General features: G+C 47.7%; 1 protein-coding gene across 7 annotated transcripts in view; it reads left to right on the top strand.

The window, feature by feature from the left end:
- Paqr5 (progestin and adipoQ receptor family member 5) overlaps nt 1-26,689 on the top strand; it is an 80,339-nt gene that overhangs the window by 21,694 nt on the left and 31,956 nt on the right. For 4 of the 7 annotated variants that reach the window (NM_001433773.1, NM_001014092.2, XM_087562072.1 and 1 more), the window contains 1 exon segment: nt 24,333-24,480. In NM_001433773.1, the coding sequence (NP_001420702.1) occupies nt 24,430-24,480 (51 nt within the window). In that variant the 5' untranslated portion in view covers nt 24,333-24,429. 7 annotated transcript variants of the gene reach the window in all.

The following is a 26,689-nucleotide window of genomic DNA, read 5'->3' as shown; positions in this document are numbered from 1 at the left end:
GGCCGTGGTGGTCTGATAGCACGCATGGGATTATTTCTATCTTTCTGTACCTGTTGAGGCCCGTGTTTTGACCAATTATATGGTCAATTTTGGAGAAGGTACCATGAGGAGCTGAGAAGAAGGTATATCCTTTTGCTTTAGGATAGAATGTTCTATAAATATCTGTTAAGTCCATTTGGCTCATGACTTCTCTTAGTCTGTCTATGTCTCTGTTTAATTTCTGTTTCCATGATCTGTCCATTGATGAGAGTGGGGTGTTGAAATCTCCTACTAGTATTGTGTGAGGTGCAATGTGTGTTTTGAGCTTTAGTAAGGTTTCTTTTACATATGTAGGTGCCCTTGTATTTGGGGCATAGATATTTAGGATTGAGAGTTCATCTTGGTGGATTTTTCCTTTGATGAATATGAAGTGTCCTTCCTTATCTTTTTTGATGACTTTTAGTGGAAAATTTATTTTATTTGATATTAGAATGGCTACTCCAGCTCGCTTCTTCTGACCATTTGCTTGGAAAGTTGTTTTCCAGCCTTTCACTCTGAGGTAGTGTCTGTCTTCGTCTCTGAGGTGTGTTTCCTGTAGGCAGCAGAATGCAGGGTCCTTGTTGCGTATCCAGTTTGTTAATCTATGTCTTTTTATTGGGAAGTTGAGGCCATTGATGTTGAGAGATATTAAGGAATAGTGATTATTGCTTCCTGTTATATTCATATTTGGATATGAGGTTATGTTTGTGTGCTTTTCTTCTCTTTGTTTTGTTGCCAAGACGATTAGTTCCTTGCTTCTTCTAGGGTATAGCTTGCCTCCTTATGTTGGGCTTTACCATTTATTATCCTTTGTAGTGCTGGATTTGTAGAAAGATATTGTGTAAATTTGGTTTTGTCATGGAATATCTTGGTTTCTCCATCTATGTTAATTGAGAGTTTTGCAGGATACAGTAACCTGGGCTGGCATTTGTGTTCTCTTAGGGTCTGTATGACATCTGTCCAGGATCTTCTGGCTTTCATAGTCTCTGGCGAAAAGTCTGGTGTGATTCTGATAGGTCTGCCTTTATATGTTACTTGACCTTTTTCCCTTACTGCTTTTAATATTCTTTCTTTATTTTGTGTGTTTGGTGTTTTGACTATTATGTGACGGGAGGAGTTTCCTTTCTGGTCCAATCTATTTGGAGTTCTGTAGGCTTCTTGTATGCTTATGGGTATCTCTTTCTTTAGGTTAGGGAAGTTTTCTTCTGTGATTTTGTTGAAGATATTTACTGGTCCTTTGAGCTGGGAGTCTTCACTCTCTTCTATACCTATTATCCTTAGGCTTGATCTTCTCATTGAGTCCTGGATTTCCTGTATGTTTTGGACCTGTAGCTTTTTCCGCTTTACATTATCTTTGACAGTTGAGTCGATGGTTTCTATGGAATCTTCTGCTCCTGAGATTCTCTCTTCCATCTCTTGTATTCTGTTGGTGAAGCTCGTATCTATAGCTCCTTGTCTCTTCTTTTGGTTTTCTATATCCAGGGTTGTTTCCATGTCTTCTTTCTTGATTGCTTCTATTTCCATTTTTAATTCCTTCAACTGTTTGTGTTTTCCTGGAATTCTTTCAGGGATTTTTGTCACTCCTCTCTATGGGCTTCTACTTGTTTATTTATGTTTTCCTGGAATTCTTTCAGGGATTTTTGTGATTCCTCTCTGTAGGTTTCTACTTGTTTATTAATGTTTTCCTGTGTTTCTTTATGGGAGTTCTTCACGTCTTTCTTGAAGTCCTCCAGCATCATGATCAAATATGATTTTGAAACTAGATCTTGGTTTTCTGGTGTGTTTGGATATTCTGTGTTTGCTTTGGTGGGAGAATTGGGCTCCGGTGATGCCATGTAGTCTTGGTTTCTGTTGCTTGGGTTCCTGCGTTTGCCTCTCGCCATCAGATTATCTCTAGTGTTACTTTGTTCTTCTATTTCTGACAGTGGCTAGACTGTCCTATAAGCCTGTGTGTCAGGGGTGCTGTAGACCTGTTTTCCTGTTTTCTTTCAGCCAGTTATGGGAACAGAGTGTTCTGCTTTCGGGCGTGTAGTTTTTCCTATCTACAGTACTTCAGCTGTTCCTGTGGGCCTGTGTCTTGAGTTCACCAGGCAGGTCGCTTGGAGCAGAAAAGTTGGTCTTACCTGTGGTCCCGAGGCTCAAGTTTGTTCGTGGGGTGTTGCTTATGAGCTCTCCGTCGGGGCAGCAACCAGGAAGATCTGCGCCGCCCTTTTTGGGAGCTTCCGTGCACCAGGATTCCAGATGGCCTTTGGTGTTTTCCTCTGGAATCAGTAATGTGTGCAGAGTGCAGTCTCTTCTGGTTTCCCAGGTGTGTCTGCCTCTCTGAAGGTTTAGCTCTCCCTCCCACAGGATTTGGGTGCAGAGAACTGTTTATCCGGACGGTCCCTTCAGGTTCCGGCAGTGTCTCAGACGCAGGGGACCTGCTGCTGCTGTGCCCTTATCCACAGGAACCCAGAGGCCGTATACAGTTTCCTCTTGGGCCAGGGATGTGGCCAGGGGTGGGCAGTGTTGGTGGTCTCTTGCGCTCTGCAGTCTCAGGAGTGCCCACCTGTCCAGGCGGTGAGGGCTCTCTCCCACGGGGTCTGGGAGCAGAGAGCTGCTGCGGGCCAGGATCCGCGGGTTTGGGTGCCTTATTCTTTTGAGTCAGGGTCTCACAGTCAAATCTTGTTTGCTGTGGTTTTCTAGTCAGCTTGTTCTGGGATCTCATCTCTGCCTTTCTAGATTGAAATTACATGCCACCACCACACCCACCTACCCAGCTTTTAAATGACTGCCTAAGAGCCAGACTCCAATCTTCTTGCTTCAACAAAACACCCCAGCCACTTTTCATGAGCTTTTGAATGGTACAGTTTACTTCATCCCTTAACTAACAACAAAACCACCTTGTGTTTAATAATGCTAGAACAAGAACCTAACATTGCCACCACTGGGGCTCTTAATCCATGGCTGCATTCAAATAGTGTAAAATGTGTTACACAAGACGTTGGGTGAGCAGGAAGCATCCTGTCTGTGCTCACAAGGGAAACAGGTAACTCTCAGAACCTGGGGCAGCTGGAGAGGGTGGTAGGGGGAGGGGTTCCAACAGCTTTGGCTGCACTTGCCCCTGGCTGAAACCAGATCACACACATACATGTAGTGAACACTCCCTGTGCATGGATACTTGGCATTCAACAATCGGCAGTGTGCAAGCTCACCAGGGAAGCAGCTTTCTGGGGACTGTAAGCTAATAGTGTGAACATGTCAAGCCCTATGACCTCTGCGTTAGTTGGTCTTCCCGTTGCTCAGTTTGTTTTTAGATTGATCTCATTTTCATGTGTATGAATGTTCTGCTTACGTGTTTGCCTGTGTGCTGTGTGCATGCTTGGGACCCACGGAGGTAGGAAGAGGACCCTGGATCCCTTGAAGCTGGAGTCATAGACAGTTGTGAGCAGCTGAGGACTGAACCTGGGTCCTGTGTCAGAACAAGTGCTCTTAATCACTGAGACATCTCTGAGAAAGATGAAAGAGAGAGAGAGAGAGAGAGAGAGAGAGAGAGAGAGAAAGGAAGGAAGGAAGGAAGAAAGAAAGAGAGGAAGAAAGAAAGGGAGAAAGAAAGAAAGGAAGAAAGGAAGGAAGAAAGAAAGAGAGGAAGAAAGGAAGGAAGGAAGAAAGAAAGAGAGGAAGAAAGGAAGGAAGAAAGAAAGAAAGGAAGGAAGGAAGGAAGGAAGAAATGAAGGAAGGAAGGAAGAAAGAAAGAGAGGAAGAAAGAAAGAAACCGGCAAATGCAGTTTGAGGATGGGAGGATTTATTTGGACTAGAGTTTGGGGGTTGGGCATAGGACCGCCAGGGCAGGGAAGAGGTGGTGGCAGCTGGTCACTCTTCATCTGAAGTCAGGGGACAGAGATGAATGTCGCTGCTCTTCCCACCCCAGGCTTTCTCTTTTTCTGTTCAGCTGAGAGCCAGAGCGTTAAGATTGGTCTTCCCTCCTCAATTTACCTAATCTAGAAACTCCCTTGTCTGTCTCCAAGGAGACTCTAGATCCTGTCAAATGGACCACAGGAGGCTCAGAACGGCTGCAAGATGCTCTGCAGGTAGAATTGAGTCAGGGAGAGCAGGCCTTGTCACTACACGGTCAGTGCCTTGGAGGCTAGGGTATCCCCTGACTTCCCACGTCTAACTCCTCCCTGGATTCGCATCTGTTTGCTAGTTATGTCCTTTCCCAGCTGGGTCTGGTCGGCCCCTCCCCAGACCCTGAATGCCTGCCAGTCCCTCAGGTGACCTCCTCCTGGCAGTTCACACTTCCTGTGGCTGTGTGGCTCCCCTCTTCCCATCTTGCCCTTGGGGTGTGTCCTCTGGGTAATGATAATGTGAACGGCTCACCCACGGTGTTGCTGGTTAATAACCACCACCTCCAAGTCCAGTGGATGAAGTTAGTGGTTAATGATTGCCAAGGGCCGCTTTTCCTGAGTGCAGGCCTCAGCCAGAAGATGAAGAAATGCCGTTCCCCTGGACCCTCACTCTAGAGCCCTGTGGCCAGGAGTACACCACACACACATAAACACAGACACACACACACACACACACAGACACACACACACACACACACACACACACACAGACACACACACACACACACACACACACACACACACACACACTACGCATACACCGTACACCACCACTCTGCTATGTTCCGGTCTCCGGCATCTCAAGACCCAGGGCCAGTAGGCCTCTCTTCCCAGCTGGCTTCCCTGCCTTAGGCTTTACCTCTCCCTAGAAACATTACTCTCTCTTCTGTCAAAGTGACCTTGGCTTTAGGATGGACCCCAATCCTTGCTTCTGTCCTGAGCCCCTCCTTGCTTTGTTCTGGGTACCAGCTGACTCCCCCCAGGCTTTGGACAGCTCTTTATGTCTATTTCCCACGTTCTTGGCTTGGCTGGGGGTTCAGCAGAGGGAGGGGTGGGAGCTGCCACCCAGATTGGGTCAGCTGGGCTCTTGGACCATTCTTAAGCCTAATGTGCCATCTGGGGTCAGAGGAGAGAGGGGCAAGAGGAAAGAAGAAACGGAATTTTCCAGGCAGGTAAGGGATGTGTGCACGGTCATCTAAAAGCTGCAGGAGTGGCACATCAGAAGGGTAAAGTGGGCCCTGTGGTAGGGTAATGGCCCCTGTGGTGTGAGGACCACAAGGCAGGTGCTCTCACATTTATTTGCCCCTTGCTGTCAGCCCTCCCAGGGCCTTCTCTCTCTGAGGACGGCTAAGATGGCCAACATCTGGCCAAGCAGTGACACCGTGCTGAGTTTGTGCCTACTGAGGGTCTGTGGAGTTCCATGTAAAGCAATCTTAAGAGTAGCTGTCCCCCAACTGCACCCAGCCCACTGTCCGCCTTGCCCTGATGCTTCTGGCTTTGGGTTTTGCAGCGCTGTCTCCCAGAATGCCCAAGGCTACGAAGCGTAGACACTTGGTGATGCCCCTTATCTGCCTGTGCCTGGGAACTGTCCCTGAGACTTTGTAAAGGGCAAAAGACATATAGGATCTGAAGAGAACCAGTGAATGGGCCTTGATGGTCATTCTGCTGGGGCCTCTAATTCAGAAAGCTAGAGGTAGATGGGAGAGGAGGGGCTGCCCTTGGGGAGGACCATCAGATACCTGGGTTTCACAGTGTTTGGGGTGACTTGGTGGAAGTTTCCAGGCCATCTCCACCTCCTCTCATCAGCTCACCTGAGGATCAGCTCCCCATCAAGGGCTCCAAGCTGTTCATCTGAGGCGTGGAGCCCTAAGTCCATAGAGGAGCCTGTAGCACTTGAGGACTGTATGGTGTGCTCACAGGGTGTGAACATGTTTATCTCTACATCTGTCTAGACTCCCACACAGTGGCTGCTTTATCTCAGGCTGCTGTCTGATTAGATTAGCAGCTGGAGAGAAGGTGGAGGTGGGTAAATCAGCCTCTCTGAGCAGGCTAGGAGGCTGGCACTAGCAGTCAGGGCCTGTGGTTACTTCTGTGACCCTTTCCAGCCTTAGGAGGAGCCCTACCCTGAGGGCCAATGAGCAGTAGGTAGGGTCTCAAAGAACCCTGGCGCTGTGTTTAAGGCAACAGGTTCATGGCTTCTGCTCCTCTTCCTGTGTTCCAGAACCCAGTAGTTTGGGCTCTTGCTGTGCTCTGCAGTCCCCTGGTGTCCCCTCCTCTGACTCCCTGAGAACGTGAGGTAACTTGAGCTGTAATATTGTAGAACTCCTCAGACAGTTTGGGCACGCAGTTTCCGTGCAGGCTCTGACAGTGCACGCAGGGTTCTTTCCCACTGGATCAGGCCATTCCTGTGTCCTTCACGTGTTTGGATTGTGCAAAATGACATTTTAAAAATGTGATGCTGGATATCCCATCATTTAGAACACAAAAATGATTTTGAGCCCAAGGAAAGGAAAATTTACAGAAAAATAAACAAAACAGCACATTTTCATTTGGAACTGAGTTAGCAGATGAGCAGAAATGAAAGTTCTAGAACATTAAGATCTATGTGCTACTTGTTTATTTACTTACAGATGTACATGTTGTAGGTCTGGGCCTTGTGAGGACTACCCAAGTACTCTGCTGTATACACTTTGAAACCACGACATGTTCAGGAAGCAGGCAGAATCTTTAAATCAAAAAAAAAAAAATGTTGCTAGGATCATTTTGTTATAAGTATGTTTTTTGTCTTTTTATTTTACTTGTTTGTTTGGTTGGTTGGTTTGTTTTTCAAGATAAGGTTTTTCTGTGTAGCCCTGGCTATCCTGAAACTCACTCTGTAGACCAGGCTGGCCTCAAACTCACCTAGATCCACCCTCCTCTGCCTCCTGAGTGCCAGGACTAAAGTCATGTGCCTCCAACCACTGCTGTCACCACCACTGCTGGGCATGTTTTGTTTTGTTTTGTTTATCCCTAGAAAAAGCTTTTTGTGGATGGGGAGATGACACCTGAAGTTGGCCTCCGTCTGCCTGAACACACAAGCACACATACACCCTCACACAGACATGCACACTCATGCACACTCTGAAGCAGTGGTTCTCGACCTTTCTAATGCTGCAGCCCTTTAATACAGCTCCTCATGTTTTGGTGACCCCCCCCCCGCCATAAACCATAAAATTGTTTTCATTGCTACTTCATAACTGTAATGTTGCTACTGTTATAAATCATAATTAAATGTGTTTTCCAATGGTCTTAGACTCCCAGAGGGTCACAACCCATGGCTTGAAAGCCAGTGAGATAAAGGTAAGGCAGAGAGAAGATGCTAGGCAAATTACAAGCACGAAAACTCGTAGGAAGGTTCTGGTGTTAAGGACAGAGGCGAGAGAACAGACGAGCAGGCATGGCCAGGCTAACAGGAGGCAAGCCTGGAACAGGGTGGACTGTGGAGGTCAGAAGGACACACTAAAGACTTGAGATCATTCAAGACCTACTGGAGGGGACTGTATGGTTTTACTTTTCAGTAATTGTCTTTGTAGCCCAAACTATCCTGGGCCCCATCCTTCTACCTCTAGTTCTGTGCTGAGATTACAACTCTGTACTGCTGTGCCCAGCCTCCAGATTTTCTTATAGGAACATAAGGTAGGGACTGTGAGAAAGGCACTCTGGGACAATAAAGGGTTATCGAAGTTTCTAAGGCCTCTGGGAGCTCACAGCCACTAGACCTGAGGTGCGGAGTGAGCCTGTATCTTTGATCCCCGGAAATGCACAGGAATGGCGTGGTGGCTGGCTGCTGTAGATATTCAATAAGATTTGCTGACAACTTCCAGTGCCTCCAGCGTGGGCCACGTGTCACTCCCAACCCTCACCCGTGTTGACAACTTAGAAAGAAACTTGGGCCTTTAACCCTAGGAGTCTTGGCTTCCTCTAAGTCATTCAATAGTAGGCCTTTAGGCCCCAGCTACCCCGAATGGAGAAATTCCAAGGCCAATGCCATCCCTGGACCAGGAGAGAGGATAGGGACCTACAGGAACGCTCGGGAGTGACCTTCTCAGGAACTTTAACATTTACAAGTCCAAGTTGGTAGACACAGATTAATCTTCCAAGGCTGGCCAAGGCTTGAAAGACTCACTCTTCTGTTTCTTTTAGACAGCAGGGTCACTTTGATGATGGTCCTACATATGCACATATGTGTGGTTCAGTGTGAGGCAACCCCAGCATTGGAGAAAACTTAGAAAAGAAAGGAAGTCCCTCGGTTGGCTGTCCTGCTCCCACTGCCTTGAGAGAACCCCAGCCAACACTTTGGGGGGGCAACCTTCCAAGCATTTTCATTTTCTGTCCATATATACAAACCATTAAATGCAACGAGTCATTATACGGATGGTATGACAAGATTTACGCCATTACATAACCTGTTTTTCCTTTAACAACCTGTCGTGACACGGTTTCCTGTCAGTTAGCACAGGTCTGTAACATTTTTTATAGGCCAGGTTTTGCATGGGCGTGTTGTGACTGCTTTTCTGTACGGTGTGCTAAGGAATAGCACCCACTCTTTCCCAGATGTTCAGTAATGGCCTAGTGGTAAATATTTAGAGTAACTGCCACAGCTGGCAAAAAGAGAAAAAGGCTTAGCTCCCTCTGAGTCCTAATGCCCAGCTGGGAGGTCACCATGGCAACCCCCTGCTTGCCTCATTTGTGGCCCAGAACCAGCAGCTCTGGGGGTTTTGTGGGTGGGGGAAGTGATGGTGTCAGCGTAGGAAGGAGCAAGTGACAAGGCTGAGGGGACACTCTCTGTCTTCGGAGACTTTATAAGCACAGGGCAGAAGGAACAGCAGAGACCATCCTCAGAGCTGAGGTGGCTGAGGCTGTAACAAGGGTAGTAGTCACTCTCGGCTGGATGCTTGTTCACCATCAAGTACCACATCCACCTTCTTAAGAGCCAGTGCCACTTCTCCTTGCTCAAGGGTAAGAACATGAAAGCGGGTCATTGTCCAAGTGCACGTAGAAGAGTGCCAAACATGTGGGGTAGATGGGAGAGCGGGCATTGAACATTGGCCCGGTGAGATTCCAATGGGTAGTGATTAGCACTCTGGACACTGACAATTTGTATTTGGTACCTAGAATCTTCCTCGTCACCCAGCTGGAGGTCACGATTCTTTCCCCTGCTACCATCCTGAGGCCTCTGGTCCCAGTAACCAAGCAGCCCACGCTCACCTGGGGATTCACTGCCTCTTCATCCAGCTCACCCTGGCCACCAGCCACTTAGGCCCTCTGCCATTTCCAAGCTAAGTTTGACGGATCTGCTGGAACACAGTAGTCCCCTTACCACTGGGGATACATTCTAGGGATGCCTGAAACCATGGGTGTTACCAAATCCCTAGATGCAATGTCTCCTGCCTCTCTCCTGATAAATATATATTTATGATAAAGATTAATATAGAAAATTAGCACAGTTTGGCAGGGGGTGGGGCATCAACATGGCACAGCTGGTGACTGGGCTCCAAGCCTGGTTCCACCCCCAGGACCCACACCATAGACAGAGAAAACTCACTCCTACAAGTTGTCCTCTGACTTTTGTATCACACTGACATTTGCACATGTGTGTGTGCGCGCGCACACACACACACACATACACACAAATACATTTATTAATGTAATTTTTAAAAGAAATCAGGTACACTGGTGGATTGGCAGCAGTCATATAAAGAGACCAATTACAGCAGTGTGCTGTAACAAAAGTTGTGTGAATGGGGTTTCTTCCTTTCAAAAGATCAAAAGTAAATACTAGTACTCTCGAACTGAAGTTGATCATGGGTCCCTGCAGATGCGAAAGCTGCGGATGTAGAGACAGGCTGTCCATTTTGCCTGCCTGTGGTCTTTCCCAGTGGACTCTCAGATCCCTGAGGCTGCTGCACTGTGGGGGAGGAGAGAATTCACCTCAAGATCTCACCCAGACTCATCCCCTCTCCCATCTCTCTCAGAGTCTGACCCTCCTTTCTTCTCTATGCTCCTCAGAGGCTCCCTTCTTGGCACTGTCATAGCATGGACTGTGGACCGTCCTTAGGTCTGATGTGCACTAGAATGTGAGTGCCGAGCGCGTGAGCACGGAGTGTGTGAGCGCTGAGTGTGTGAGCGCTGAGTGTGTGAGCATGGAGTATGTGAGCATGGAATGTGTGAGCGCTGAGTGTGTGAGCGCTGAGTGTGTGAGCACGGAGTATGTGAGCATGGAATATGTGAGCACGGAGTATGTGAATGCCGATCAGGTGAGAGTCGAGTGTATGAGCGCCGAGCGTGTGAGCACAGGTTGTGTGAATGCTGAGAGTGTGAGCTTTGAGTGTGTGAGCACCAAGGGTGTGAGCGTGGAGTGGGTGAGCGCTGAGGGCTTCCTTTCTCACATTGCAGTTTTTCTCAGGATAAGCTAGAAAAGCTAAGGCCCAGGACAATCCTGGTCCTCACCCCACCCCAACTTTGTTTTTCCCCACCAATGCCACCAGCCCAGCTTTATCCCGTAGGTTCTTCTGTGTTCCTCTCCTCTGGAGGAAACTCAGGTGCTTCTGGGCTTTCCCTCTCTTTGTCTCTCAATTTTATCTAAAGCTTTAACTTCCCCTCTGAAACATGGTTACAGATTTTTAAAAATATTTATATTAATTAATTGATTGACTAACTGATTGACTGTGGGGAACACATGTATGGCACAGGATGTATGTGGAAGTCAGAGGATTGTAGTTAGCTTTCCCTTCGACTGTATCGGTCCCAGGGATTGAACTCAGGAGATAGAGCTTGGCAGCAACCTCTTTTACTCACTGGGCCATCTCACCAGCCCCCTGGCTGCAGGTCTGGAAACTGTAGGCCTGTGAGTCTAAAAACTGCCCTGGGGCCCTTGGTTCTCACAGGGCTCCCACCTCTTCCAGGCCTATAGGAAATGGGGGTCTAGGACTCTGAGTCCCAAGCTGAAGTTACACAGTTTCTCTCTTGTGACTGGATGCTTGATTTTTGTCGCCAAGGGCTTAGACTCTGATCAGTGAACCCAGAGCTGTATGGCTTCATGTTTATCAAGAGAACTGGGGCTCAAGGTTCCTATGTGAGGACCCCTGATGTCTTAAATGTAGGCCTAGGTTTTGTTTTTATATGATATTTTAAGCAGTTCTTTTAGACTGTCATGTTGTTTGTTTTTTGGTTTTGTTTTGTCTTGTTCTTTGACAGGGTCTGATGTATCCCAGGCTAGCCTCCAGCTTGCTATGTAGCAGAGGGTAACCTTGAACTTCTGCCCCACCCCCAACACTTCCTGTATACTGAGATTTCTGGCTTGTCTCACTACATCATGCAGTTTATGCAGTGCTGGGGATCAAACCCAGGGCTTTGTGCATACTGGGAAAGCCCCAGCTTGTATGTTTTTCCTTAGTTGCCTTAGTTATTTAGAGCTGTCTTTCTAAGTTTACAGAAAAATTGTACAAAAGGTGCAGAGCCTTCTGTAGACTCCCTCTCTACTCTATCCCCAATCCTCTGTTGTTAACGTGGCATGTGTAATGTATCTAGAGATAGATACTTCTGCTTAAGACAAAGTCTCACGTAGCCAAGGCTGGCCTTGAGCGCCTGTTCCTTCAGCCTCCATCTCCTGCTAGGATACAGATGTGCACCACCACACCCTAGCCAGAGGAATGTGAGCCAAGCAGTACTGATACACTGTTATTAACCAGAATCTTTGTTCTTATTAGGGCTTCTTCTGTGGGTTTGACAAACGCTTGGTGTCACGTGGCCATCATTACAGAATGGTTCTGGTTTTAAGAAATGCTTTAGAAAGCAGAAGGCTATTTCCCTTGCACTCTCCGCCTTGGCAGAGCTCAGCCGCACCCGATATTCAGTGCTTCCTTGCTGAAGTGGATCTGTTTGGCTCATCTCCTTCCTGGATCTCCTCCTGCTGGGAGGCTCCTCAGGAGAGATTTAGGAGTCCCAGTCTGGGCCACTCTGCCGAGAACCCTGAGAGCTGCTCTGGCAGCCTTCCCAGACCAAGACAGCCTTGCCCTTCACCACACCTGAATGTGTGGCTGGCCTGAGCCAGGGGTGTGTCCTGTGTGGGGCTGAGGCTGAGCACTGTACCCTAAGCAGAGCTAAGGGGAAACTCAGGGTGTGGCCGGCAAGCCTGTTTGTAGACTGCCAGGGGCCTGCAGGGCAGGAGTGGGGAAAGAGATGAAGAGGGGTGGGTGGGACCCCCATATTCCACCCACCTCTTTCTTGACTGGCCTCACAGCTTTCCACTCAAAGGGTGTGAGCCACCAGGCTTGGGAGAACAGTAGAGAAGAAAAATTAGCAACAACCTTACCTGCAAAGCTACACCCCACACCCGCTAGGAGATTCTGGTTTCCTCTCATTGCTCCAGCACCCCACCCCCACCCCAGCTCTGCCTCTATGTAACTGGAATAGAACGCATAGCTTCTCTTTCATTTGAGGAGCTCCAAGATCACTGTGTCCTTTGAGCCTTTGCTCTACCCGTCCCTTCCGCTTCTGAGCTCTCACAGTGTGTATGTACATACGCCACTCCCACAGCAAATCTACCCTAACCCTCCCCTCGCACTCCCTCCAGGAGGATGCCCTGCAGGTCTCTTCCACTCAGCTTTGCCCCTCTGTCCACAGAATATCTGGCCCAGTTGTTCACTAGTGTTCCCAGCCTTCTGAGGAACTTGCCATTGTTATATGCCCCATCCGCAGAGTACCTAAATTGCTAGATCATTCACCAGCCTCACCCCATGGGTAAGTGGGTGAACAAAGGACAAACTGACCCCTATAACCTCAGAGAGAAGACTCAGGAAGGTTTTATAGGGTGTCATAAAAATAGACTCAGCCCTGTCTTCAATTGAGCCATCTAAATAGTGGCTTAAAGGCTGACAACACCCTCAAGACTCAGAATGGGCATCGTGTATAGTGTCTGGGTCCCATCCGCTGAGTGACTTGCGGCAAGCATGCTTCAGGTGGAGAGCCTCTATCCATTATTCATTTAGTTTTCCAGCCTCTTATAAGGACCAAAGCTGAGAACTGAAACTACATGTTCAAGGGTACCAGCTGGTAAGCAGGAAGACTGCATGCACCTCAGCTGTGACCCTAAAGACAAATTGGAGGCAGTCAGGCATGGTGAGGTTGAAGTCAGACCTAAGGGCATTGGTGTTCCTTCTAGAGGAAGCAGACACAACCTTGAAGGTCCAGAGAAGTAGACCTGGAGACAGGCTCCAATCCCCCCACCCCCACCCGCCCCAAGGAACTGCAGAAAAGAGGTTATGAGTGACCTTTATCCAGGCCTGGGCTCTCTGGGTGGCCCACAGGGACAACTGGGTTGAAAAGTAAACCCTGCAGGTGATCTGGCCTGCAGGTGAACAGTAAGCCTGTTGCCTCTGGGTGTGGACATACGTCTGGTGCAGGACAAGTCTAGCAGAAGGCTTCTCTTGAGGCTGCCTGCAGAGAAGGCTCCTGTGTAGCCAGCAATGCAGGCAGATCAGGCCCTCTTCCTTCATCTATCAATGGAGCACCCGCTCTGTTGGAGCCTGCATAGCCACTTCGGCCCTACTGACATCTGTCTAGACACCAGAGCGCCTCAGAGTTTGGCTTAACTCTTGTTGACCAGACATTCTCAGGCTATTGGTCTGGAACATTCTTTTTTTCAATTCACAAATATCACTGAATATTTGATAGCATGACTGGTTCCCAGTGACACAAATGTACATATGCATCTCTCTCTCTCTCTCTCTCTCTCTCTCTCTCTCTCTCTCTCTCTCTCTCTCTCTGGTTTCTAAGTTCAAAATCCCCACCCCATTAAGTGTCACAGCTGCTGACCCCTGTCCTGATATTTCCCACTCTAGTCTTTCTCAGGCTAGTCAGGACTTGGTAAGTTGACTTTGTGACCTCTTGACAGCATACAGGCTGCACATCAATGGCAAACACATCGTGAAGAGACCCAGTATTGTGGCTCTCATGAACACACAGGCTGCATCTGTTTGCTGAGGTGGGCATTCAGACTCTGACTGAAGCCTGGCTGGAGATCAGGAGTGTGTCCTTTATCTAGGGAGTGGTATCAAATGCAACCAGCTTGCCTGGCCTGTGAGCCTGCTCTTTCCCCCCAGATTTGGGCTCCCACAGGGTGGAGCTACTGGATTTTCCAGTTCTACAGAATCTTTGTACAGGTTCCTTTGCTTAGAGAGCTTGTTTCATCTTGACTTTGCTGGGCCTTTGTCCAGTGACCTCAGGCAAGTCCTTTCTTATCTAGAATGTCTATCTACATAATAGCAAGAATGCTAGGTTGAGCAAGTCTGCTTCTCTGCAGAGAGAGGGATTAACAGCAGTAGGAAATACATGATGCATGCCCCCCACCACCGGGAAGATTTGGAGAGAATAAATTTTTGCATTAAAACAGCTACAACTAGGTTCTGGACCAGGCTATAACATACATGCTTAAAAGAAGATAAGCAAAAAAGATGGTAAAAGTAGATTACATAAAATTTATTATTCTGTGTGCTTATGTGAACACACACACACATCTGTGCAGAGGCCAGAGGTTAATGCTGCGTCCTCAACTTTGCTATCTGAGGCAGGGCGTCTCACTGAATCCGGAGCTCACTGGTTTAGTGAGAGGCTGTCTAGTGAGCATCAGGGATCCTCCTGTCTCTGCCTCTCCAGTGATGAGATTAAATTCATACACTGCTGCTTTTGTATGTGGGTGTTGGGGTCTTCATGGTAGGGTAACAGTCTTTACTGACCGAGGTCTCTCCCCAGGAAACAAACACTCCATTAAATTATGTTTGATAGTAGACACCCTAATGGAGGTGAAATGTTGTGTGGTGGTTTTGAATTATATACCCCTGAGGGCTTAATGCTAAAATATCTTTCCATGTACTTATTGGTGTCTTTGGAGCAAATATTTTTTCATTTGTTTGCTTTAATTTTTATTGGATCTCTCCCCCTCTCTCTCTCTCTCTCTCTCTCTCTCTCTCTCTCTCTCTCTCTGTGTGTGTGTGTGAGTGTGTGTGTGTGTGTGTGTGAGAGAGAGAGAGAGAGAGAGAGAGAGAGAGAGAGATTTTTCAAGATAGGGAGATAGGGTTTCTCTGTAGCCCTGGCTGTCCTGGAACTTGCTTTATAGACCAGGCTGGCCCCCAACTCTGCCTCCCAAGTACTTAGATTAAAGGTGTGCACCACTGACCATAATAGATTTGTGTATATGAGTGCTCTATCCGTATGGATACAAACCAGAAGAGCCCATCAAACCCCATGACAGATGGTTATGAGCCGCCATGTGGTTGCTGGGAATTGAACTCAGGACCTCTGGAAGAGCAGTCAGTGCTCTTAACCACTGAGCCATCTCTCCAGTCCCACAATTCCATCATTTTATTTTTTGGTAATATTTTCTAGAAGTTAAGAAATGTGTCTTGAGTTTTCATTTTCAGGAGTTGCTATGTTTCTTTCTGCTGATGAATGAACTGTTTGAGGAAGACATCTTGATAGTGTGCTGCTTCCCAGTTAGCTGGTACTTGGGATCCCTTGAGGAGGTAGCTAGTCTTCCAGTTGGAGTAAGACTCAGATATTCCTGATGGCCTCCTGCTGGAGAGATGGCTCAGCAGTTGACTGCTCTTCCAGAGGTCCTGAGCTCAATTCCCAGTAACCACTTTGTGACTCACGGTCATCTGTAATGGGATTTAATGCCCTCTTCTGGTGTGCATGAAGACAGCATACTCACATACATAGGTAAACCTTTAAAAAATTATTATATGAAAAGAGTTGAATAATAGGTTGTAACAGACACAAACATCCCAAAAGCCACCGCTGTCACTGAGCATAGAGGCTCTGTCATCCAACAGTTCTAGCACACACCCTACCCTCTAACATTTATTGTCTTAGCTACTTTCCTGTTGCTGTGATAAAATACCCTGACAAAAGCACCTTAAAGGAGAAAGGCTTTATTTGGGCTCACAGTCTGAGGGTACAACCCTTCACAGCGGGGGACATCCTGATGGCCAGACCTTGCTAGAGAAAGATGGATGACAGCTTGCTTTCTCCTTTTTAGACATCTAAGTCTCAAGCCCAGAACTGTGAGTCTTCCCACCCCTCTTCACCTAATCAAGACAATCCCTCAAGAGCATCCCCAGAGGCCTGTCTCCTGGGCAATCCTAGATCCTGTCAAGTTAACAGTATTAATCATCACAGCTATTCAGGAGGCTAGCTGACCTGAGAGCCCCAGTGGTCCTCCTCTTCCCACCTCCCTAAGGCTGGAATTACAGACTCACATTTTACATGAGTACTGGGAACTGAACGTGCGTGTGTGACAGGCACACCCATAACTGAACCATCTCTCTAGCCTCCCCCAAGTCTACACACACCCCAGCCTAACATTTTAGCAGCTCTAAAATTAGAATTCATTTCCAGTCAACAGCATTTCCTGATTGTAATTGGCGTCATTTTCTCTTTTTGGTACATGGAAATGGCAATGTGTCTTCCAGCTAACAGTGTCTGAAGGTCACTGACGTGCCATCCTGGGCTCAGTTGGTATTTAGATGCTTGGGGACAATAAGACCATGCCTCCGTCCGTGCCCATTGTTAGCCAGTGCAGTGAGAAGCTGGTGCTGGGTTTCCGACATCCATGTTTGTTTCAGCAAACCAGCAGAACAGCATCATAAAAACTTCAGGACAAGCTAGCTGTCCACTGGGGGACTCTCAAGCACACCTTGCCTGAGAGTTACCTGAGGCTGAGATGACGGATGTCTAATTAGTGATACAGGAGGAACTTGAAGTAATAAAATTAATGCCATAAAAGATTTACTAATATGCTTGCTTAGGAGATAGTAAGTTACACAGAGCAGAGTTTAGCTGAAGGAGCGCTGCCTCCCATACAGCCGGAAGGTACTGACCAGCAGGCTGGTTAGAGACTGTAGGAAAGACGACGATATCATAACTATTTAAAAGAGCAACATTGTTGGGCTTAAAAATAATCCTGCCAATACTTTGCTTTGTAAATCTCTCACCTGTCCAAGTAGCCAGACTGGCAGTCTCCTGTCTCTGTTTAAATTGTTTAAAGTGTGGGCTGGATGGATGGCTCAGCAGTTTAGAGCACTGACTGCTCTTCCAGAGGTCCTGAGTTCAATTCCCAGCAACCACATGGTGGCTCACGACCATCTGTATTGGGGTTCGATGCCCTCTTCTGGTGTGTCTGAAGACAGCAACAGTGTACTCATAAATAAAATAAAATCTTTTAAAAAATTGTTTAAAGTGTAACCCAGGGCCAGGACCTGAAGGACATTAGAGAATGACACTGTGTATGAAAGTGTAAGCCCAGGACTTGTGTAAGCTGTTAAGATTTTCTGTGTAACACCCATTCCCTTTGTGCATTAGCCAGAACCAGTCGTGCGCTAGTGTTAAAGAACTCTTTCCTTTGTTCATCTCTAAGACTGTGGATTGATTTCCCCCTCCATGTTAATTCTCTAACAGTAGCATAGTTAAGACATCTGGTTCAGTTCATGTTACCCATTCCTCTCACGTGGGCTCATATGGGCTCCGTGGGAGGAGCAGCCTCCCTCGCTATCCTCTAGCTGTCCCTGTGTGTGCACACCAGAGGGCATATGGACTTTGAATCTCACTAACTTACACGCCTCTAGTCCTCACTCGTTTCTGAAGGGAAAAAGAATTGCTACTCCTGAGTGGACTCTTAGGTGTAGGTGCCCGGTGACCCCAGCTGAACCCAAGCTCCCCTCTGGAGTGAGGTGATGATTGTTCTCTCAGATGCTATCACTCATGAGGCTATGGTTAGAACATTACTTCCACCTACTGTATATGAAGTATTTAAAGGCTACTACTGCTAGTGTGTGTGTGTGTGTGTGTGTGTGTGTGTGTGTGTGTGTGTAACTATTTAAGTGGTTATCTGAAACCAGAAGAGGGTGTGAGATCCCCAGAGCTATAGTTATATGGAGTTGGTTGCGAGTCACCTCACGTGTGTTCTGGGATCCAAACTGAGGTCCTCTGCAACAGCAATGAGTGCTCTTACATGCTGAGCCGTCTCTCCAGCCCCTCCACGTGAAGTATTTGAAAGCAGACTGTAAACGGTACGATACAGCCTCGAATGGCATGCAGTCTTCAGCAGCCAGCACTGAGCTCATCTTTAACTTAAAAGTTCAGCTTTGAACTGTGGGGATGAAAAGGTGAGATCCTGTTTCTCACACATCATAAGAGTCACACCATTATCCCTCCTCACCCTACCCCTACCCCCCAGCATTCAGTTGGTAAGAGGGAAAGTCTTATTTGATCTAAGTTTGCTAGGGCCGGGGATGTGGCTTAGTTGGTAGATGTTTTCTGGCATGCGTAAAGTCCTGGGTGATATCCTGAGCACCACCAAGAATAAAACCAAGAGCAAACAACTTAAACAGAAACTGGAGACTGTAGGTCCAGATACTTGGGCAGATGGGAGGTTTTACACAGCAAAGATACTGGCAGAATTGTTTTTAAGTGCACCTGCGATCCCAGCACTTGCGAGGCGGAGGCAGAGGTCCAGAGTGATGTTCAACTATTCAACAAATTCAAGGCCAGACTGTAGGAGACCCTTGTTTCAGAAATCAAAGATGCTGAAGGCTGAGGAGGTAGCTGTCGATAACAACTTCTGTCCTCAGAACCCACATTTTAAAAAGCCAGATGTGATGTTTACATGTTTGTAATCCCAGCACTTGGGAGGTGGAGACAGGCAGATGGGCTGGCCTGTTAGGAGAGCTCCAGGCTCCGGGAGAGATGCTGTCTGAAAAAAGGGCAGATGGCTCATGAGGGATGACATGTGAGGTTGTGTCTGGCCTTCACATGCACACATGTGAACACACACACACACACTTTCTTTTTTTTTTTTTTTTGGTTCTTTTTTTCGGAGCTGGGGACCGAACCCAAGGCCTTGTGCTTCCTAGGCAAGCGCTCTACCACTGAGCTAAATCCCCAACCCCATACACACACTTTCTATGGCACAAGAGGCTTCAGAAATACAGGCCTAAAGACCCACTGAGAACAAAGTTCATGTTCAAATTCTGTGAAGAATGGGCAGAAGTGTTGACAGACACAGAATTGGCCTAAGGCAAACGGACCCTCAGTGGGGACCCAGGCAGGCCTGTCTGCTCAAAATCTTTTCATCTCTCTTTGCAACATAGTCTCTTTTGGATGTGGGCCAGAGCCTCTGGAGTCAGGAGCACGAGACCATGAATTTTCTTACAAGTTGCTTTAGGAGAGAGAGGTGACAGAGCAGGGCAGGAGGTTTGAGAGCCCTGTTTCTGAGCACTTGTAGTCTCCTTCAGTTTAAAGTGCTCAACTCGATGAGTTGTGTTTTGAGACGCTGTTTTCTGAGCCTCTGTATAGCACAGTGAGTTGAGATTCTATATGTGCGCTTGACAAAATTGGTAAGTTTGTGCTAATAATGCGACTAATTGCTGGTTCGTTCATATTACTAAAATTTATTAAATCTTTGGAACCTGTCATTGGGAAAACAACCCACCAGCTTCTTTGGGGGCCGACTTACGTGACAGTATTTAGTAGGCCTCTTAGGTTTTGTGGTTGTTGTCGTTGTCGTCGTCATTGTTGTTGTTGTTGTGATGAAGCACTGTGACCAAAAGCATTCGGGGAGGAAAAGATTAATTTCATTTTACAACTCAAAGTCCCTCATCCAAGTCTGTCAGGACAGGATTCACACAGGGCAGGAACCTGGAGGCAGGAGCTGATGCAGAGGCCACGGAAAGGCGCTGCCTACTGAGTTGTTCTCCGTGGTTTGCTCAGCCTGTTTTCTTATAGCTCCCAGGATGACACTTCCCACAGTGAGCTGGGCCCTTCTAACCGTCAGTTAGGAAAAGAATGGACCACAGGTTTGCCTGCAGGCCAGTCTGGTGGGGGCATTTTTCTCAATTTAGTTGCTGTCTTCCAAAATAACCCTAGCTTCTGTCAAGTTGGCCTAAACCTAGCCAGCATAGTCGAGTATAAAGTCTTCAGCTACAGCCTTTCAGGTATTGGATATTCCAGCTGAAGTTTGTCTTCTAGGGTTGGGACCTGCAAGAGAGGAACATCTGTCATGAGGTGAATGAAGTCCCCAAGTTCAGTTTTACTTCTTAAGTTTTGGATGCCCTTGAATTTGAGTCCTAACGTGAAGCCTCCTGGTTATGATTTTATTCTCATGAATTTTTTTTCAACAAATATTTTTAGAACAACTCCACAAGTCCTGTGGATATATTACAACGCCCACTTACTTTTTTGAGATAGTCTCTCACATCCCAGGCTGTCCTGAAACTCTGTGTAGCCAAGCATGATCTTGAATTTATCTTTCTGACTCTGCCTCCTGAGTGCTGGGGTTACAAGTGTGTACTAAGTAGTAGACATGTTTTATGCCGTGCTCAGGATCAAGCCCAGAGCTTTGTGCGTGCTAAGCAAAGCACTCTACCAACTGAGAAACATGTCCAGCTCTTCTGTTGTAAAACCACGAAAACAGGGGTTGGGGATTTAGCTCAGTGGTAGAGCGCTTGCCTAGCAAGCGCAAGGCCCTGGGTTCGGTCCCCAGCTCCGAAAAAAAAAGAAAAAAAGAAAAAAAAAAACCACGAAAACTCCAGCAAGATGAAGTTTTAAATGAAACACTAATAAGCTGTTGTCTTTCTGATGTGTTTGGATTTTATCTTAGAAATTATGATGGTTAACTTTAATTGTCAACTTGACACAACCTTGAGAGCCCTAATGAGGGATTGTTTACATTGGGTTGGCCTTCGAGCACGTTTGTGTAAAATTATCTTAAATTAATTGATGCAGGAAAATCAAGCCACCGTGGGTGACACCATTCCCTAGGCAGGCGTTCCTGAACTGCCTAAGAGTGAAGAGAGTGAGCTGAACCTGAAGAAGTAAGTTTCACAGATGCAGGAAACAAAGCTGTAAGAATGAAGTCCTGGGAATACAGGAGCAAGGTCTTGGTGATCAGAGTGACCAGGCTTAATGGAAACTAGCAGAAACAAAAACAACTGTTCCTCCTACCCCTCCCTGAGGTAGATTCCAAGAATGACCACAAGATGTCATCCTGACCCTGCCTGACCACCCAGTTCCTCCCCCACCCCCTTCTAAGGGATGTGCCAATTTAGCCCTTTCCCAAGGATTCTCCAAGGCCAGGTGTAGGACTGGATGAGGAAAGTGACCAACTGAGCCAAGAACAGCCCCTTGAGCAGGCCAGTCAGTACCTGACCAGATCCTTTGTCCTGCGCACCACCAATAGAATAGGCCAGCTAACCCTGTTGCTGAAGTCTGCCCTCTGTAAGGAATAAAAGTTGTGTGCTTTTTGGGTTCAGGGTTGCCTCTCCCTGCGTGGATGAGCAACCCCACATACGTGGATTAAAAACCGTATACTCTCATGCTATTGCAGCGGTCACTTTGTCAATCTGTGGGTGGCACTCCTGAGGTAAGGCCACTATGGGGTCTTATAACAAACCCAATCAATCGAGCATGCATTCATTTCTCTGTTGTTGACAGTGGATACAATGTGACCAGCTCTCTCAAACTCCTGCCACTGTCTTCCTTGCAGTGATGGGCTATAGCCTGGGAATTTTAGCTAAAATAATCCCTTTGCCCCTAAGTTGCCTTCCTACCAGAGTGTTTGTATCACAGCAACAGAATTAAAAGTTGAACAGAAGCCCTTGAGCAAGCTTGTCTCTTGACACAGCAACCCAAGCTGCAATGTTGGTGATCCTGAAAATTGCAGTCTGGTTTTTCTAGGGTCTGTGAAATGAAGAGCCTGTTTCCCAGCAGGTAGAGTTAAAAGGATCAGGGAGTTCATTTCAGGCTCAGTGATGTCTGAAAAGCTGAAGATCGGCTGTGTGCTGCGACTTTCTGACATCAGCCACTGGTCTTTTGCAATTGTTGACAAACATAAAGACGGACAATTTAGATGTGGGCTAACAACCTTGTCTTAGGAGAGGCTTCATTACCTTGGATGCTGTAAGAATATAACGGCAGAAGCCTAGCACTTTTGAAACAGGTCGGTCAAGTTCTGTCTTATCTAGGATTTGGCTTCAGCTTGCTGAGTTGGCAGGAGTGGCTCATACTTGCCATCTAGACCACACACATCATGTCCATCATCTCCCAGTGCTCAGGAGAAATTCCGTCTTGGTGCTTTGTGCTAGGATGTATTCCCTTTGGTTATAGCCAATTTTCTTATATGTGTGTGTATGTGGAGGTCAGAGGTTGTCACATATCTAATTGCCCTCCTTTCGTGTGTGTGTGTGTGTGTGTGTGTGTGTGTGTGTGTGTGTGTGTGTGTGTGTCCAGTCAGCCACAGAGGTCTCAGGAGGAACGTGACTGGTGATTCAGGGAGGTTTGGAAAGGTCCTCAGGCCCTCAGAGGCAGGGAGGCCTCCCTCTGTTGCTGGGGACATAAGGAAGGATCTGAGGCAGCTCAGGTCCAGGGGTGACTGTGGAGAGAAGGCCCACGCTGTGCCCAGGCCCTAGCTTTGCATGTGTCTGTGTCTCGGGCTGTCTGAGAGCTTTAGCTGTCTGTAGTTCACATTGCTCACAGTTGCTGAACAGTCTTAAACCTGTGTTTGATCAAATTCACTGTTTACTCCAAGTTGCTCTGCCTCCAAGAAGCTCCTTGCTCTTTGCTGGCCTGGTTTTTGGGTGACAGAGCTGTGTGGTCAGCTCCCTGGAAGAGCCAATCCTTCCTCGAACTAGAGCATAGTTCCTTGCCCCCTTTCAGTTTTTTATTAAAATGTGTTTAGCTTATTTATCGTGTGTGTGTGTGTGTGTGTGTGTGTGTGTGTGTGTGTGTGCTTGTGCAAGCGTATGTGTAAGTGCACAGACACCGCAGCAGAAGACTAGGGACAGAGGACAACCTTTCTCTCTCTCTCTCTCTCTCTCTCTCTCTCTCTCTCTCTCTCTCTCTTCTTCTTCTTCTTCTTCTTCTTCTTCTTCTTCTTCTTCTTCTCCTCCTCCTCCTCCTCCTCCTCCTCCTCCTCCTCCTCCTCCTCCTCCTCCTTCTTCTTCTTCTTCTTCTTCTTCTTCTTCTTCTTCTTCTTCTTCTTCTTCTTCTTCTTTTCTTCTTCTTCTTCTCTTTTCCTCCCATTAGGGTCCTGGGAATGGAACTTGGAGGCAAACTTAGTCACTGAAACTTTTCATCCCCCACCCCCCACCCCGTATTGTCTACTTATGTCTCCTAGGGTGGCACAGGTCTGAGAGTCTCTGCCTCCCTCAGACCAGTAGAATGTTCCACCTCAGCTCTTGCTAGTTCAGCAACTCTGGGGAAAGTCATTTACAGCTCGTCCCTCAGAGGGGAGTAGGTGTCCTCCGGTCCTTCACAGCCCTTCCGTTTTCTATTGCAGTCTCCGTTCGTTCTGCTATAATAAATACCTTAGATCAGGTAGTTTATAAACAGTGAAAATGTATTGCTTCCAGTTCTAGAGACTAAGCAGTGCGTGCCGAGACTATCCACAGATGGCTCCTTCTCCTCCCCACCCCCATCCCACCCCGCCCAGGGTCAAGAAAGCTCCTTCAGGCCTCTTTTATGGAAAGGGTACCAATCCCATTCATAAGAGTGGGGCCCTCTTGACCTCATTACCTTCCGAAGGCCTTACTTCAAACCATGCTGGGGATTAAATTCTAGCATACAGGTTTTGAAGGCCAGAAACTTCATGTCTTAGTAATCAGTCACGAGAGGATCTATTTGTTTGCCAGCTGGCACTCTTGGAGTGAGGGATGAAATAGTCTGAATCACTGCTTTTTAAGAAATCTTTGCACACCCCTTGGATCACAGCACTCAGGAGGGAGAGGCAGAGGCAGGCAGATCTCTGTGAGTTCAAGGCCAGTCTAGTTTACAAAAGCCAACTCCAGAGCTGGAGAGATGGCTCAGAGGTTAAGAGCACTGACTGCTCTACCAGAGGTCCTGAGTTCAAATCCCAGCAACCACATGGTGGCTCACAACCATCTGTAATGAGATCCGATGCCCTCTTCCCATGTGTCTGAAGACAGCAACAGTATATATATATAGGGTTAAAAAAAAAAAGCTGGTTCCAGGACAACCAGGGATATTACATAGAAATCTTGTCTCAAAATCCCTCCCTCCGCTCCATAAAAAAAGACAGGGGCTCAAGTAGCCCAGGATGGCCAGGAGTTAAGGATGACCTTGAACTCTTGCCTCTACCTCAGGATTAATGGCATGTGCCAGCATGCCTGTCTGATGCAGTGCTATGGACTGAATCCAAGGCCTCACATGTCAGACAAGCACTCTACTAACTGAGCTACATTCCCCATGGGGATCTCGGGAATCTTTGTTTATTCTTGCTATCATTCTGAAAATGTCCAACAGTTGAACCACCAGAACCGTCTCCAGTTGAAGTTAGGTGGAGTCTAACCCGATTTCTTCTTGTTTGTCCTCTTTCAGGGAGGCTACCTTGATATCCCTGGTATGTCAGAAGCCTGAGTGGGCCCTGCTGCAAGGCCGAAGTGACCTCGACTGCCCTCCCCAGCCTGGTGTCGAGATGCTGAGCCTGAAGCTCCCCAGGCTGTTCCGCATAGACCAGGTGCCACAGGTGAGTGTTTTCCTTCCGGCCGACTTCCGGGTCTGCAGTCGATATGTCCCTGCAATGTGGGACTTCAGGCTTTCACAGGCCTCTTCTCTCCAAGGTGCCCTTCTGAACCTCCTGCAGGACCCAGCACCGCTTGCCCCACCCATGCACCAGGCTGGCAAAGTGTAGCCCTTCAGTGCAACATCATGCTGCATCAGGAAACAAAGCCATTAGAGAGCAGAGAGTTGGGCTAGCGGGGGGGGGGGGGGGGGGGGGGAGTGGTAACAGCTGCAGGGTGGGGAAAGGCTGGCTGGGGCCTCTGTGGTGCTCCAGAGTAGGCCAGAGAGCAGTCACCTTAGCAGGCTCTGCACACGTGTTCTCTCTTCCCCTTACCCCCTACGCCTCTATGTGAGACAATCTAGCCTCAAACGCACAGTCCTCCTGCCTCAGCCTCCCACATGTAGGAATTACAGGCTACACCACCATTCCCAGCTCTAACCATCACTCTTGCAGGAGGGCCAGGCCAGACCTAGGGTTAGGCAATGGAGAAGGGCTTAGTGGCTCCTGTCTCCTTTCCATGGAGCCATCCTGACACACACAGCACTCACAGACACCCTGCTTCTATAAGCCCAACCTTTTGGTTGTATGCGGTGCCAAACTGGTGTACTTCTATCTTGCCTTGTAGAGCAAATGCAAGACGGTGCCCTTGTCTCTAGGCCTGCTTTCCTTCCTACAGGACTGAGACTCCATGCTGTTTTGTGCTGGTTTGATTTTTTTCTGTAAAGACGAGAGTCCCTTCTGCTCAGCTGATTGTCACACAGTGATGTCTTAAGGTCCCTCACCAAGCTCAGTATCACCAATGGGAGACTGAGTAGAGACCTGCCAGGCTCTGATCTGAAGCTCTCCAGCTAGGTGATGCCAGGGAGATGGTGCTGGGCAGAATCCTGGGCAGTACAGAGCTGTTGTGGGGCAAGATGAGGAACGCAGAAAGTTCTAAAGAAAGTCACCATGCATAGGCCTTTGAGCAGGGCCCTGCCTCTGGTCTCACAGGACTGTCCACTCTCCACTCTGCCCACACATCAGTGGGTGTGACTACTGGGAACATAGTGTGAGTCTTGGATTTATTCACTCATGACCTTTTTATTGACTTCTTCCTGTGTGCAAGGTGTTTCTCTACAGGAATCAGAGAGGACGTGGGCATTTCTGTCCTTACTAGGTTCCTCTGAAGTTCACAGGAATCTCGAACATGCACAAATACTTTGTAAAGCAGCTCAGAGGAAAGATTCGTCACTTCTGTCACAGGGGAGGAAAGGGTCAGGAAAGAGACTATTAAGATGAGTTTCAGGGGCTGGGGGAATAACTGGTGCTCAGGTGTTTGCTGTAAAAGCCTGAGGACCTGAGTTCAAATCTCAGAACCCAAATAAGAAGCTGGTGAGTGCTTGTAAACCCAGCACTCGGGAGAGACAGGAATGGATCCGAGGGGATCACTAGCCAGTCACCCTAACCTTGCCTGCAAGCCCCACCCGGGTCAATGAGAGACTCTCAAAAGTCAAGATGGATGGCACCTGAGAAAGAACCACACTGGAGATGATTCTCTGGCTTCCACACACATGTCCACACTTACGCGTGCAAACACACACACACACAAAACAAATACGTGTAATAAATGTTAACTGCCTCGTGGAGAAGCTAGTTTTGAGCCACTTCCTGGTGAGGAAAAGCTGCCTGTGTCGCCACAGTACCCTGTGTCTAGGGTCCCACCTGGTGATGCAATCCAGGCCCGCCGAGTTTGTTACCATTTGAGTCTTCTCTTCCTTCGCCTGTCAACCCTTCCTGTCGTGTGTAAACTGTGCCTTGTGTAAACAGCTTGGAGTTGGAGCGTTAGCTTGGTGACTCGTATCTTTCCCCTACTCTGTTCTGCTCATGAGTCTAGTGGGGTGCTACAGAGGGATTTGTGTTTGCTTCAGCTGTCCTGTGTGAATGTGTCTGTCCCCTCTGCCTTCCAGTTCAGTCATTTGGGGCGAAGGGTCACATTCTTACTTTCTTTTCACTCTTCTGCTTCTAGACATGTTCTGCAGCTACTAGCTCAGAGGTCACTTCGACTGTTTTCACTTTGTTTTGTTTTTGAGACAGGGTTTCACTGGCTATCCTGGAACTTGCTTTGTAGACCAGACTGGCTTTGAACTCCCGGAAATTTGCCTGCCTCTGGGGTGTTAGGATTTGAGGCATGTGC

This window comes from Rattus norvegicus, chromosome 8 (assembly GCF_021556685.1).
Source record: "Rattus norvegicus strain SHRSP/BbbUtx chromosome 8, alternate assembly SHRSP_T2T, whole genome shotgun sequence".
Taxonomy (NCBI): domain Eukaryota; kingdom Metazoa; phylum Chordata; class Mammalia; order Rodentia; family Muridae; genus Rattus; species Rattus norvegicus.
Note: the sequence above shows the minus strand (reverse complement) of the source record. Positions and strands in the feature narration are given on the sequence as shown.